We start from the raw sequence: 17,372 nt of genomic DNA, 5'->3' as shown, positions 1-17,372 counted from the left end.
GGTGGTATTTAAGGGTTCTGTGCCATTACCTCCGTCTTCTTAATGCTGATTGTGAGCGCGAACTCTTTGCAGGCTTTAGAGACGTGGTCCATAAGTCATTGTAGACCGTCATGGGTGTGACTCGCAAGAACAGCATCATCAGCAAACGAGCACGTATCCTTGCTTAACACTGCTGCGAATGTCGGATGGTTCAGTTGAATCCCCGTCGAAGCTGACAGTGCCTTTCATGTCTGTATGAAAAGACTTGATGAGGCTTAGGAGCTTTGGTGGGCAGCCTATGCGCTGAAGAAGACTGAATAAGCCACTGCGGCTTACCAGGTCGAATGAAAGCCAAGTATAGAGATTGTCGCTTTTCCCTGCACTTTTCCTGGAGTTGCCTCAAAGAGAAAATCATGTCTATAATGGAGCGACCTGATCTCAAAGCACATTGTGATTCTGGATACACTCTTTCTGTGAGGGAACCGGTATTGACATAGGCAATATGTGACATCAAGTACATGGTGTGGCTCGGTTTACAATTCTAAACTTCTACAGCATATATTTGTTGTCCAGCAGGCTTATATGTTTGATGTAATTTGGCTATGGAGAGGGGGAGACGTTAATCAACTTGTATCATAATGCTGTCACCACATTAAGTGATTATGCTATCCGACTGTGGCATCGACAAAGTGTTAATCAGCCTGTATGAAATGATGCATGAGATCATTGACTTGGCTTGGTCACTCACTTTGGTATGATTTATGTTCCAAAGGCGCTGAATTTGACATTGATGGCCATAGTTTGGCTGTTAAAACCTGTGTCAAGATGGTATCACTCTCATCTAAAGTTGTCACAAATGGGTGGTTTAACCTTAGTCAATTCTGTGCTGTTGAAAAGCTTTGACACATATAGGTGTCAGTTATTATTCGTCCACTTCCATGTTCAAATTATTAATGACGTGGTGACATGCTTGGAGAATGTGTGACAACATAACATGCATTTCGAGCAGGTTTATGATAAACTTTTCAATTTCTTTGCTACATTTAATTTTCTAATATTGGAACCCAAACCAAACATGCAAGGTTGTGTCAATATAACAGTTACATAACATTAAACAATATATAATGTCAGAAGCAAGGTGTTCCCTAAATTGTTTTGAGTAGTATAGATAAAAATATATTTTTTATTGGGAGGGGGGCACTTGACGGATACTGTGTGAATAATTGAAATTATAAATGATGTTTTAAATTAAAGTTGCAATTACGTTACTGCTCTCCTGAAATTATTAGACCTCACAATATAGATTCTATATTCAAAGTCCTTAATTACATCATATATCTTGCATAACGACCTATACTATGTCCGTGTAAACAATTACATTATGGTAGTTAACATCATTACATTGATCAGCTAAACAATTTAACATAAAATAGATACAATAAATAAATGCCACGTAACTGCAACTATCTAATCTGTTAAAAAAAATAAATATGTTTTGTTATAAAAAATAAGTTAGCGAGATATCCATGTCAGTAAGTGCCCCCCTCCCAATCCTATAATGAGTGAAGTAGAGTGGGGTGGGTGAGCGTGTCCCTTAGTTTTACTTTCACGCCCAGGAATGTTATTCGTGCAGTAAAAGTAGAAAGGGAGTCTTAATATCTAAATACATTGAAATATTTCGCCTATAATAGACATATCACTTAAGTGTGATTTTAGCATTCCAGTTGTAGCAAATTGGAATTTCAATAATAATAAATCTAGGTTGAGTGTACCAAAATAATGATACTTTCAGAACCGAATAATCACAGCATCATGAAACCCATAATAAGTTTGTATAACTTCAACATTAAGAATGTCAGCGTTTTTAATGTATACATGGTCAATCAACGTTCCACTTTCTGTAGTTGGTAAGGCTACACATTGTTTGAATCCTTGCTTTTCCAAAATGTTCTGCACACTGGAAGACACAAGTATATTTTCGTTGAAATCACCAATAATAATGTTACTTGCAGATATTTTACTCATTTCACTAACCAGACACAATAGGTTTTCTCTAAACACATCAGCTTTATATGACCGCGGTCTATATATAACAGCTACTGACACACGTATGTCTTCCACATAAAAAGCTAAGTACTCCAAATTAGATACATGTAGCTTGAGGAATTCAGTACTTTTATGAATGCTAGAATAAACTGCTACACCTCCATGTGCCTGTTGTTTCAAATCTGATGTGATCTCATTAGATGTGTCATAAGATAATGACCGTGGTTTGTGATGAAAATCAAAATCGTTTAATTCCAATTCACTATATAGTTGCCCATCCAGTAGCCAGGTTTCTGTCAAACACATAAAATCAACATTAACAAGTCTTTTATCGCATTTGATGTCTTCAAAATGAGATAATAATCCTTCAACATTGAGTAGCAAGATAGTACATTGGCAAACCCTGTCTGACACTGATTTTGACGTCAAGTATTTTGGCATGCTTAATAGAGCTGATTCAATCTTTTCATTGCAATACATACTCGATTCCTTGAAATCTTGAATAATAAGGCCATCTAATGTCTTAACTCTACTCAAGGCTACATAAGCTTGCCCTGGAGAAAATATTTTATTCAATGATACTACAGCTTTCTCTACTGTTAATCCTTGTACTTTGTGTATAGTGCATGCATAAGCTAGCTTTAATGGATATTGTCTTCTAATGCCTCCACCATTGTTTACTCTGTCCTCTGATGGTTTTATAGGTGTGCTATTTGGTAATAATACAGAGAAGCTTCCAGATTTACTGCGTAGTTTAGTACCAACCTTCATGTTATCAAACACTACATATATACAGGATGGAAATATGTTATTGTCTTCAAAAGAAATATGTGAAATTTTGCCAAAAACACCATTCACTAGACCATCAGATACATCAATGTTTTTAATTAACATCACACGAGCATTTATAGCCAAAGTAATCGTCTTTGCCAAGTTTGTATTGTAGACTTTGACATAGTTCCTCTCCCTCTGTTCTAGTTTTTTAGTTTTAGTATTTCTAGAAAAGTCTTGAGCATTAATACATATGGGGTTTGAACATGTTAAATGAAGCATGTGTATATTACATTGATCCACATCTTTATTTGTTGCAAATATATGCATACCATTGTACTCTTCACCAGTTTCACATAGACGAAACATGTTCACAACACTTGCTGGTAATTCATCAGATTTTCTTCGTGTTCTGACGCTATTTAATGCCTCAGCAAACTGTTGATCTTGCTGCCTTACTACATCTGTTAATTCAGCAATAGCGAAATAATCATTCCACAGATCCATGCCTTCGCTACTAACATATAAAGCTTTTCCTTTTACAGGTGGTAATTGATAAAAATCGCCTACAGCAATCACAGAAACATTTCCAAATGGTGAATAGTCACCAGTCTGTTTGATTTGCCTTAATCTCCCATGTATATAACAAAGCAACTTCTTGTCAACCATTGAAATTTCATCAATAATAAGAATCTGCAGACTACTTAGTTTGGAACGAATGGTGGTTAATGTATCTTGTCCTAGTGGTTGATATGGCAATTTGGCATCAACTGCTATTGAGAAAGTACTATGGACAGTGGTTGCATTTATGTTGAACGCAGCTACACCGGTTGGTGCTGTTAACAGAACAGAAATATCATCTGGATTTGGTAGAATACGAGCAAGAATTCTTGAAGCCTCATAATACACAGCCTTGATAACATGTGATTTTCCTGTTCCTGCTCCTCCGCTTAAGAACATGTGAAATGGTGCAACATTCTTGCCATTAGCTTTATCTAAACACCATTGTCGAACAGTGTAAAATATATCACGCTGTTTATCATTAAGTGATCTCATCAATATTTTAGCCTCATCTTTGGACATTCCACACTGACTATATACTTCTTTACAAACGTCTTTTTTATCTTTGTGCAACAAGTCTGGAATTGAATCTTCACTTTCTGATTCATTAGATACCGAATTCGTACTAGCTGATTCTAAACATTCTAATCTTTCCTTCTCAGACTCTGGGTGAATTTGTGCCCATGCATCTTCTAAAATAGAGCATGACTCAAGCATTTGCTCAGCTGCATCAATAACATCAACATCTTTCTCAAACATTGCTTTATTTCTGTCAACTATAGATTTTACTCTTTCAGGCCAATTGTTCTTGTATTTCACAGCACCAGTTTGATAAAACTCTTCAAATGAATGGAATTGTTTAGGTTTCAACTGGCATTCAGCTCTATATGGTAGAAAAAGTTGCAATATACTTTGATAATGCTTTTCTGGTTGCTTAGTTACTGAAAATCTTGCATATCTGACAACTGCAGGATCAGTTCTTGTTCTCTTTTGCATATAACCTAGACCATTATTAAGTTTAATAACTTTATTGTTATCAATATTTCTTTTTCTTTCTACCTCTGACGTAGGTACAATTCTGTATTCAGAAGCAAAACTTGCAAGACACATGGTATTAATTTTATTTGGTCTATTCTTATAACGATCAAGCATACTTGTCATCCAAATGTTTTCATTGTTGAGATCTCCGCCTTTACTCATGCTCTTTAAAATTGCTAGTGGAAGACTCATTTTAATTGGAGTATCGCCTGTAGGAATAAATTGTACTTTTCTTGAGCATTCTTTTAACCTCAAATTACAAACTCTGTATACAGCCTCCTGAGCACTCAACTCACGGTTGTGAAGATATACACCTCCAATTTTTTTCATTGCAAGTTTTGCATCCATATTCCCTTCTTTTGATGCTTCCCTCTGTGCATGATCTAACAACAATCCCATTTCTCGTTCTGCTTTTGAAATGTAGCTAATAATGTACACAACACAACTGTAGGCATCCACAATATATTGTATGTCCATATTTGCATTCCAGCATCTCAGAAGATCTTTGTTATATTGATTTACCCAAACATCAGAAGGTTGGCGTTTTAAAACTATGCTTGTTTTCTTTGTCAACACGCTACACGCTTTCTCAAAGTTTTCTTGGGTTAATTCAATGTACGCAAACAAGGATGAAACAGATGTGAAGTTCTTTTCAGAATTGAGTAGTATATTCCAGATTTTTGTCAAAATTGCCATGGCTGTATCTTTAGTCATCTCATTTTGTTGGTCTGTTTCTTGATATTCTGATTCACTATCAACATAATTCTGTATGACATCATCAGTTTCAATTGTTTTCTCTTCTTTGTCATTAGATTTGTCTCCATCAGTTCGAACAATAAAGGTTTTTTCTGAAGGTGGACGTGGGAAATTAAATCTACAAGTAGTACCAAGTTTTCTGCAAGTTTTTGAATGTCTTGTACTGTGTTTTTGTACACTATTCACAATCTCATTAAGTTCTTCATCTTGTTCCGGAGATGGCATTTCACAAGTGACATATTTGTCCACAAAAGTTGTTACTTCTTCGTCATCATCTTTATCAATAATTGGTGCATTCTTTACCCAGAAAAGACAATGTGTATGAGGAGAACCACGTTGCTGAAATTCAACACGGTAAAAATAATCTACTATTTCGCCAATAGGTGCTGCAGGTGACATTATTACCTGTTTCAAAAAAGAGTGGAATCTGTGTTCAAACATTCGAGCTGCAGTTACAGGGTTGTTTCTTAATACAGAACATTTTTCAGACCAATCAAGCTCTTCAAAACTTCGTGTATCACCTTCTTCTCGAAGAATACATTCAATTATTTCAGGCCATCTCGTGTCAGCAGATGAAAATGAACAAAACCATGTAGGTATACCAAGCTGTCTTAACATTGCAAATAAATCTTTCTGTGCACTTTGCCAAAAAGGGGGTGTTCCACGGATGGGTTTCAAAAACTTGTATCCCTCATTGTGCTTAAGAATGTCAGTCAATGACTGTGAATTTGTTAGAGTTGCAGCTGTTACAGATTGACCACCTGCTTTACCAGAACCTTTGCGTAAAGCAATAGACACATTTGAGACAACTTGTTGTACTTCTGACAAATACTGAGCATAAAATATAAAATCTGTATTTTTTGCAAATCTACCATCTGCATTCATCAAACGAGTATGCAGATATCTTGACAATGTTATTTTTTCACTGCGTTTGTCATGAAATGTTGGTGATCCTTCAGGATACAATACAGGAAAAGACTTTGCTTCATTACCCTCATCCATTAACATTTTAACTGGACTATTTCCTTCAGCAGGGGCAATACAAGATATTTCATCAGAAGGTTGATCAAGAACTTCGGGTCCAACATCAACTGGTTGAAGACATGTATCTAAAAGTAATCCATCTTTTTCTTCTTCATTGTCCTCAAAATCTCTATTTTTTTCTTCAGAATGTTTTGAGGCACTATCTTCGCTATCTGGTGTTTCAATTTCTTCTTCAATTTTTGCTAAAGGATTAACCCAATTTTTGTTAAAACAAACATCACTATACCATTTATTGTTCTTCTGGAGATATACTAATGCATTCTTTATATGAGCCTCATTTACAAAGTGATACTGATAATGGCCCTTGTATGTTAGTTTCCGCTTCAGTTTTACTTTTATCATTTGGTCATCTGATTCACATCTTGGTAAAATGGATGTAGCTTTATCAATGCTAGAAGGGACACATACAACAGGTCCATGAACACCATTCTGTCCACCTTTTGGTAAAGCCAACATTTTCATAAAAGGTATGTGCAATGCCACCAAATGTTGTTCAAGAGAGTTTAAGCATTTTAATTCATCTGGAATAGGCTTCAGATTAAGATTGTTGGTAACTGCTTCACATGGAATTTTACCACTCAGAATTTTTCTTTGACAAGTGAAACAAATCCATAATTTACACTGTCCATTTTTCAAATATAAACATTCACTATCACTAGAACACACACTGCTACATTTGTGTAGATAATCTTTGGTAATACACTTATCTGCAATTAATACGACATTTCCACCTTTTTTGGTGTACACCTCTTTTTTACAGTGAATAACTTGATTTCTGAAAAGTCGCCGATGGCATACTGCACAGACAAAATCTGGTCCATAGGCAATTTCATTTCTAAACATATCCAATACATTTCTAAAATATTGTTTCTTATTTGATTCTATTAATCTCTTGGTGGGTGTTCTATTTAAAACATCTTTTCTATGCTGTTCATTCTTTTTATATTTTGTAGTACTCCTTGCCTTCACAGCTTCTCTGTGCGACTCATTGGTTTTATATTTTGTAGTACTCCTTGTCTTCACAGCTTCTCTGTGTGACTCATTGGTTTTATATTTTGTAGTACTCCTTGCCTTCACAGCTTCTCTGTGCGACTCATTGGATTTATATTTTGTAATACTTTTTGATTTCACTGCTTCTCTATGTGACGGATTATATTTATATTTTGCTCTGCTCCTTGTCTTCCAAACTTCCCTATGTATGTCATTTTGTTCATATTTTACTTTGCTTCTTGCCTTTAGAGATTCCCTGTGTGACTCATTATCTTTATATTTAGTAATGCTTCTAGATTTCACAGACTCCCTGTGTAATTCATCGTCTTTATATTTTGTAATGCTTTTTGACTTCAAAGCTTCTCTGTGAGACTTATTATTTGCATAATGTTGAATCATGTTCTTTTTTTTCCTCTGGCAAAAACTGTCATCATTGTAATATCGCTCTCGCTGTTTCTCTAGTTTACATTTATTAACAACATGTTGCTCAGTTTGTTTTCTTTGAAAATATTCTTTCAAACATTTAAGATAGGAACGTCTGCCCCGAGATCGTGTAATTTTTGCTGGTGTAGTTAAAGTGTTTGGTACATCATCTGACTCTATATTACTATCATTTTTAAATAATTTCATTGTTGTTCCAATATCAGTTTCTATGCTTTCTAAGCGTCTTTTCTTCATTCCAATTGTTGACACCCTGTCTTGTTCTATAATAATGCTCTGGGAGCAGTCACACAACATATCACCAGCATGCTTGACACATTCAATCACTTCATAATGTATTTCCATGGCGTGTTTTAAGTATATTGCTTTACCATTATTGGTTACACTCTTGTTAAGCTGATAGTTGGAGTATCTAATCCATTTACCTCTGCTAAATGTACAAATATCTGTTCTTAATAAATCAGCAGCTCCAAGTATTTCAACTTCTGTTGCCCATGTTTGAGCATATTGCATACCAGATACTATAATGTAATCATCAACAGACACATGGCCTGGTCTTAATCAAAGAAAGCTTAGAAAGAACTCCCATGTGCTGAGAGTATTGGAGACACATTAAATATAATTCGAAATTACTTAGCTGAAAACTAATTATGCAAATCAGAAAATTAATATGACCAGATTTGAGTGTAAAACTAATGAGGTCTGCGCAATGTAACAGAAAATCTATGTCTCCAAGTTTAATTGAAATGTGATTAGAACCAAAAAATTATGAATTATTATGCTTATTAGGGAATTAATATGAACAGATTTTTACCCCAAACTAATTAGGTTTGTACATTGTCCTAGAGCATCTTTGTACTAAGTTTCATTGAAATGGAATAATTAGCACCGTGAAAACTCCAAAATTTCGACCCCTCTAAAAATTTGACCGCCTATTTATTTGCCGGGTTTCGGTGTTTTATTTACCTCCAAATTTTCGACTCCACTAAAAATTGCCGACTCATTCTTATTCGAAAATTGCGACCAGTTTTAGTTTTCCCCCAAACGAAAAAAAAAACCGATGTGAGCGTTCAAACGGGACCTTTCTCAAAGGCATGAATCCGGGTTTCTGATTGACTGAGAGATTTTTATTTTATTGGTAACGAAAATATATTCTAAATAAACGAAGTTTCAAATAAAAACGAACACAAAAATCTCGGCATGCTGCGTTTCTGAATTGTTGATTATTACTGTACTCAGTAGTGATTATAATAATGTACACAAAATAAATTTGTTGAATGGTTATGAAATACAAATAAAAGTCAACTTAGTTTCATCGTAAGTGAATGATTCCGGTCTCGTATAAACGTTTGATGCTGTAGGATATCCGCCATGTTCTCTTAGGTCAAATAGGTCAAATCGCTAATTAACCAATCAAAAAGCTGGATGTTGCGAAAACGGCATGATTTTTTTTAAATAAAAAAATTAGTTGTTTTTAAAAAATAAACTGGTCATCTGAAGAATAATTTAACATTGTTCACAGTGATAACAGCTCATTCTCGAAAGGAAGCTTACCCGCTCACGCTAGTCACGATAAAAATCATACTCGTGTACTCTTGAATAGACAGACGTCAATGACTACGGTAAAACTTAGACTCTATTTTAGCCGGCAGGATTGATTGAAATGTCCGAAAAATGACGCCAAAATACACCTTAAAAGTCCCATTTTATTTTCTTAAATCCCATTATATTTTTTAATCCAAGGGCGAATTTACGGCAGAATTTGGTCCCTCAAATCACCGGTACGGTGCTCAAATAAGGGACACGTGAGCTTTGATTCTAACCGGATACATTGCACTGGGTCGGGGAGATCGTTTGCTAAACTTCCATGTATCTTTTGTCCAATGGGTACCTGTACTTCGAACATTCGCAAGTTTTCCTAGGTAGTGCGAGACAGCTTTGTCTTTTGACCTATTAGTTTTGTGCTGACCTCTTCTCCGCGTCTTGATGTTTTGTTTTGCTTGTCATAATACTCACTGATTGATGACTTTGTTTAGATTTTGAGTTACAACTTGGCCACGACCTTTGCTTTTACCGTGAAACATGAGGAAGTTTACGTCAATTGACGGACATTGCATTTTTTAAAAACTAATGAAGCACACTGTCTATCATCCCCATTTTTTTTTGCTGATTTCTATTCTGAAAAATTCGACTGTCCGAAAATGCACCTTAATTTTGACTCTAAAAACACGTCACATTTCTAACACAAATTATTTAAAACCAGTCGAAATTTTGGAGTTTTTACGGTACTTTAGATATCAGTGTGAAAGATTAAAATTGGTTAATTATGCAAATTAGGTAATTAATATGTACAGATTTTAACCCACAATTATTCAGGTCTGTCTATTGTCCTACAGCATCCATGTACATTCATTGATATGTGATGTATAGTACCTGAGATATCAGTGTGAAAGTTGGTTAATTATGCAAATTAGGTGATTAATATGCACAAATATTTACCGGAAACTAATTGGGTCTGCATAATTCTAGATTCATTGAAATATGATGATTAGTACTTTAGATATCAGTAGAAAAGCTGAAAATTAATTATGCAAATTAGGTAATTAATATGCACAATTATTTACCCTAAAACTAATCAGGTCTCTGCATAGTCCTAAAGGATCTATGTACCAAGTTTCATTGAAATGCGATGATTAGTACTTGAGATACCCGTGGAAAAGCTGAAAATTAACTAATTATGCAAATTAGGTGATTAATATGCACAAATATTTATCGAAAACAATCAATCTCTGCATAGTCCTTGAGTATGTAAGTACCAAGTTTCATTGAAATGTAATGCTAACTACTTATATCAAATGCTGAAAATTAATTAATTATGCAAATTAGGTAATTAATACGTACTGATATTACCATAAAAACTATCAGGTCTGTGCAGTGTCGTATGACATCTATGTACCAAGTTTCATTGAAATGTGATGATTAGTACTTGAGATATCAGTGGAAAAACCGAAAATTGACTAATCATTATGCAAATTAGGTAATTAGTATCCACGGATTATTACCAAAAACTAATCAAAACCTAGCATTAGTTCAGAGCATCTATGTACAAAGTTTCATCAAAATCCAATGAGTGGTTGTTTAGATATCAGTGGAACAGTCATGGAACCACTAAAAAATAGCTAATTATCATGCAAATTAGGTAATTAATATGCACGGATTTTTACCAAAAATTAATCAAATCTGCGCATATGTTCAGAGCATCTATGTACCAAGTTTCATCAAAATCCAATGAGTGGTTCTTTAGATATCAGTGGAACAGTCATAGAACAGCTAAAAATTAGCTAATTATCATGCAAATTAGGTAATTAACGAGCATGGATTTTTACCAAAACCTAATCAAATCTGCGCATTGGCCCAGAGCATCTATGCACCAAGTTTCATCAAAAACCGATGTATGGTTCTTGAGATAGCAGTGGAACAGTCGGACACACATACACACATACACACACACATACACACATACACACATACACACATACACACATACACACATACAGACACACTAACTGCAAAGACTCCCATTTTGTGCTTCGCACATGGGAGTCAAAAAGGGGTAAAATACAGGGTTATTCTTCTTTAGATGATTTACAATGGCTAATCTGATTTGCATGTGGTTATCCTCACTTCCAGATAGTACATATGACAAAGCCCGGAAAAAACAATTACCATCCCCTTGGATAGATTTGGTTTTGCATGGTTCACCCATTTCAAAATTTTCAGTATGAAACCCAAATCTGTCTCTTTCATTTTGTAAACTAAGTTCAGTACACAATATTTGACACATCTCAGAGGACAAGGGTTTATATAAAAAAGGTGTATGATCTGATTCAACTAACTCCACTTCATTATCTGACTGTGTTTCACTGTCAATAACATGATACTTTTCAGCATTAACATTTATACCCGTAACTTCAAACTGTTCATTTTCATGCACGTGCATGGATACAGCAAGATCACAACAATGTTTATACACCATCTCAATACTACTGAACTTGATTACTATGCTTAATCCATCAGGTGCTACCATGCCTTTGGAATTTCTTGAATGTGAATCAAAGATCCAATAAAATCCATCATTCTTGATCACAGCAAATGCTGCTCCGCCAAATATAACAAAGCATGAATTATATTCAGTTAATGATATATCAAGAGCATTGTCAAATGGTGTAAGAAATGTGTTCTCATCATCACTTTCACCAATAATACCAAATAATGAGTCACCAACACTCAAAGTAAACTGGGTGTCAAATAAATCAACTGTTTGTGGTAATTCTGTCACCAATAACAGTTCTGAATTAACAGTTGTAGACTGTTGTAAAAAGCCATACAATTCATTACCAGTTTGCAGTATTATATCCAAGTCTTCCGATTCCCATGAATCTACATATTTGATTTGACTGAATATCATAGAAACTAAGCTATTTGCAACACACTGTTTTCCACTGTTATCTAGAAATTGATGATGACCTTGATGAAAACTTCCTTGTACTGAAGTTTTTAGCATGAACTTATTACCTGTTGTCTGATCATTAACATTTCCAACTGAATCATTTAAGAAATGAAATTGCTCTAATGAGAAACTCTCTGCAACATTATTTGTTTCTTCATCATGTACTTTATTAAAAACACTTCCAGCACTAATTTGCAACTCGTTCTGATCCCGAAAGATAATACTTACAGATTCATTCTGATCCCGAAGGACAATACTTTCTGATTCATTATGATCCCGAAGGACAGTATTGCTATGATCCCGAAGGACAGTATTGCTATGATCCCGAAGGACAGTATTGCTATGATCCCGAAGGACAGTATTGCTATGATCCCGAAGGACAGTATTGCTATGATCCCGAAGGACAGTATTGCTATGATCCCGAAGGACAGTACTTTCTGATTCATTATGATCCCGAAGGACAATACTTTCTGATTTATTATGATCCCGAAGGACAGTATCGCTTTGATCCCGAAGGACAGTATCGCTTTGATCCCGAAGGACATTGGTTGGTGGGTTTCTACCCAAGGCCAACCTCTTCTTTAGAGCTTCACCTCTCTTCCAACCTTTCTTTCGAGGCATCTGAAAGATACAATTGTCAAAATACGATTGATTTATTTAATATATTTGCTAAATTGAGCACTGTTTTTACTTACAAGAGATAGGTACATTGTTATTAAAATACAGATGCTACCTGTGTCAATTTCATTAGCAATACTGCTAATTTGCAAGCAAAACAGTGAGATAAATTGCAAACTTGCATTGTGACTTTTTTCCTTCACAGTTAAATACCACACAGCTGTCTTGAATTGGATCATCACACAAATACATGTACATAGGTCTGATGTCTGTGTTTATGATTTTTGAAGTTTATACAGTTGTTAATAAAGAGCTAAACATACACTCATATCTACCTCTAAACATGTTCAAACATGATCAAAGTGTTTGTGTGAATGAGATCTGGTTGTAAAAAATGGTTGATTTCAAAAATATGTTACCTAAAAATTGTGGACATACAGGTGTCTTGAATTAGAACACCATAAAACTTTATTTACTGCTTAGAATGTCTATTGAATTACTAAACTAAAAACCTGATTGGTCCAGATATGTATGCATAGGCTAGAAAGATTGACACATATATATATATCAATTCCCCAGTTGAGTGACAAAATGATCTACATATAGCACTAACTCCCACAAATCATGTGAACTTTGATATATTTTACCATAATGCTGACATGTAGTAATAATGTGTATAAGTATCAGATCACACTTCATTATTAACGGCTAATAAAATGTGTACATGTTTGATACATAATTTTTAACCAAATTAAAATTATATAAGGTATAGATCATAACAAATTCAACTTTCATGCCTAGACATATCTTACCTTTCAATATACAGGAATAGATTGTTATAGACTGCAAGTGAAATATAGAGAACTGTTAAATTATGCAACATAGTGAATTTACAATTATTATAGTAATGTGACGGTCAACACAGCAATTTTTGGTACTAATACACATAAATGGCAAACCTACACAGGAAAGTGTAACAAACAACTCTTTAATAAACATAATAAAAAATATTCACTGAATCTCTATTCACTAAACTATTCACTCTTCGCTACAAATTATTTAAAAAATTGTTCGCCCTGTTAATTGATTCAGATAGATTTCAGGAAACGTGAAATAGTAAATCATTACAACCAATGATTATTGACAAGGGGTCATTAACTTGACCAGTGGCTGAAACCGCAACATGCAGTTCGTACTATAGGTCAAAGGTCACAATACAAAATAAAACAAGTCATTGTCAATGACACGTCCCCGTTCCGTTCATATTTGAGTGACATATACATTCAAAGCAGCAACAATATGGATGTTGAACTGCATTCAGTAAAACAAAATAGCCACTAGTCAGCCATTTTTAACACAATCCAAACAAAAATTTAAACTAAATTTGCCCATGCATGACTAAGATTCAGTTCCGGTATGGTGAAAATGTGCAATTTTTGTAAATTTTTGACCTTAAAAGGACTGGCCCAAATGCACAGGCATATGTATGATATAATGTATAATGTGTATGTGAAGTTTGAACTTGATCTGTCCAGGCATGTCCGAGATATGGATCGAAAACTAAATTCTTTAAAACAAAATGGCCGCCAGTTGGCCATTTTGAACTTGATCCGAAGAAAAATTGGTATGCATCAAGCTTATATTATGTTTAATATATGCACTAAATCTGAACAAAATGGCCATTATTCAGCTATTGTTAAGCGGATCATGAAACAAATGCACATATCTATTTGTGACATGATGTACCATGTGTGTGTGAAGTTTGAACTTGATCAATCCAGACATGTCTCGGATACGGATCCAGAACTGAAATCTTTAAAACAAAATGGCCGCCAGTCGGCCATTTCAAGCCCGATCCAAAAAAAAATGACGTGCATCAAGGTCCTATTATGTTTAATGTATGTACCAAATTTGAACAAAATCTGTCCATGCATAACTGAGATCCGGGTCCGGAATGGTGAAAATGTGCGATTTTGATGCATTTTCGGCCTTAAAATGACCGCTATTCGGCTATCATTAATCAGATCATGAAAAAAATGCATGTGCATATGTCCCATATAATGTGTGATGTATGAGTGAAGTTTGAACTTAATCGGTCCATGCATGTTCGAGATACAGGTGATCATGGACGCACAGACGCACACAGGGCAAAACATAAGTCCCCGTTTTCGGACTACGTCCGAACGGGGACTAACAATCAGCCTGTCAGCTGAGATAGCCCCGATGTTAGCTGTTCAAAATTAGATATCATCATGAATTGAACAAATCTCAGATAGGTATACCTGAGGTACCTATATGTATGGTATCCAAGCAATAGGCTCAAAATCAACCATTAGATAGTCAAGTACACACAAGACGATTGAAATATCAATGCAACATACCCACAAATAACAAAAATAGCAATTAATTAAGGACCAGCAAGAAAATTTGGTAAAAAACACATGTGCAAAGAACCGGATGACTCCAGGTTTTGAAATTGTTAACACATACATTGGGGTAACCCTGAATCTCTGTCCCCAGCCAATATTTCCCCGACCAAATTGAATGGCCCCCTGGCCAATGAGCCATTTACATGTTTTTCTCACAAATTTTTATATATTTAACACCACTAGCCAATCTCTGGCTCAGGCCAAATTGAATGGCATACATACAAAATACGTTTTTTTAAATTCAGTCCCTCATCCCCTTGGCTTTATCGCCGATTTTTTCGTCGCCAGAGTGATTTACATCATCAATTTTGTTTCACAAGCGTCTCTAATAAATCTATCTAACCGCTGAACTGAATTAATGATATTATCAAAAAATCATAGAAGATTTGGCGAAAATCAGTCGTTTTTGGCATCAACATATTTTCGCTTGGAAACGCAATGGTGATAAGACTCGATTTTCAAGGACGCAGGTTGTATACAAGTATACAAGTACTGTCTACGATGTACTGCAAAATGGAAATAATATACTTATTTAACCATTGATTTTTGTACAAAACTCCAAGAACACAAAACAGACAACAAAAGACAAAAAAAAAAACTGCCGAGTACACTACACAGTCACTGTAGTCACACCAATAAGAAAAACATACAAATTAAATGTCAGTGAACACAATCTTTATAAAAAAAATTGCAGTTTGCAGCCTCTATGGACAAGTTCACAACCTCTAATATTGCAAAACTGTCAGTTGTGAACTGTACATTAAATCTTATTAGGATTTCCACATACAGTTACACAGATCAAAAAAAAAATCAATATTAAGACAGGAAAAATAATGCTTTTTTGTCAAGGGTATAAACTAAATTCTCTTATCCTGGGGGTATTTTTGTGAGTGTACAAGTATGCATTCAAATTATCAAAACTTCAAAAGTAATCATAGTACAAATGTTAAGTGAACAAAATTATCAATTATGATTTTGGATTTGTTGGAAAAGTGGCCGAATAGCTGTGACATTGTTTATTTGGTGATGAGAACTGCCAAGCCAGTTTATAAAACAGTGAACAAAGATTTTTTCGTAAATATTACCGACCACGAAAGACGCCAATCGCGAAATGTCTCTATATTACTGTCGAGTCATGGTAACTTATCGGCCAATTCACTTCCGCGTTTTACGTACATTGGCGAGTGGCGTTAAATATATAAAAAATTGCGAGAAAAACATGTAAATTAATAACTCATTGGCCAGGGGTCGGGGGCCAGAGATTCGGGTTACCTCATACATTGCTAGTTTTGGGAATTGAGGTTTGACCTTTCTAAATAATCGACACTATAAAATAGCGACATTGTTCAATTATTTCACCCATTATAGCTGTAAAATAATGTCTTTGTTTGTTTGTGCCGCTCAAATGACACGTCTGTGACTTTCTATATTTCCAAATTTATTAGACATGTGCAATGCTTTCAAAAGTTGAACACGATGCACGCACTTCCGGTCGACATGACTGGGCGACGCCATGATTGTTTTACACGATAAATGACTAGAAAATGCACAAAATCTATCATATTTAATATCTTACACCGAAAACTGGACCTGAGAATGCGACTACTAGACCTTTACATTTCGGATACGTTCACTTATAGTAACATATATTGTCATATATTATCAATATTCAACTTTTGAATCTCCGATCATAAAATAAACGTGTACTCACCAAAACGAAAGCGCAGCATATAAACTTCGACCGTCTGGTGGCGCTATATAGTTTTCACAGTCACGGCCTGAGAGACGGGTCGTTGTCCAAGTCCAACAGTCTTAGTTATACCATGGAACTATAAACCAGTTCCATGGTTATACTAGTAATTAGTAGTGCAATAAAATTTACGAAATCAGATCACACCTAGTTTTTTTTTCAGATTGATTTGTGGAAATGTTATGCCTTTATTTTAATCGTGTTCAAATGCAAAAATGTGCATATTTTGTACACGAATTAAAGTTATATATACTTGTAGAGGCTGTAAATATAAACGACGCTGTATTGATTGTCAGTGTTTTATCGAGTACATGACATGATTTATGTACGGTTTATACTAAGACTATACATGTGTTGTAATTTGATCAATATTAAAGTACGCGTCTGTCACTGCTAGACCGTCGTTTTATGTAACTGTTATGATATGACAGTTTATACC

The 17,372-nt window shown here is 34.9% G+C and overlaps 1 protein-coding gene across 1 annotated transcript; it reads right to left on the bottom strand.

The window, feature by feature from the left end:
- Window positions 1–1,767: 1,767 nt before the first annotated feature.
- On the bottom strand, window positions 1,768–12,340 carry LOC146725391 (uncharacterized; the record flags this gene model as incomplete). The annotated part of the gene is made up of 2 exons (XM_085496360.1): window positions 1,768–8,147; window positions 11,353–12,340. Coding segments are annotated over 2 exons (7,368 nt in total), but the record flags the coding sequence as incomplete, so codon positions are not given.
- Window positions 12,341–17,372: the final 5,032 nt, after the last annotated feature.

Source organism: Saccoglossus kowalevskii, unplaced genomic scaffold, assembly GCF_978046115.1.
Source record: "Saccoglossus kowalevskii unplaced genomic scaffold, keSacKowa6.1 SCAFFOLD_199, whole genome shotgun sequence".
NCBI classification, from domain to species: domain Eukaryota; kingdom Metazoa; phylum Hemichordata; class Enteropneusta; family Harrimaniidae; genus Saccoglossus; species Saccoglossus kowalevskii.
Note: the sequence above shows the minus strand (reverse complement) of the source record. Positions and strands in the feature narration are given on the sequence as shown.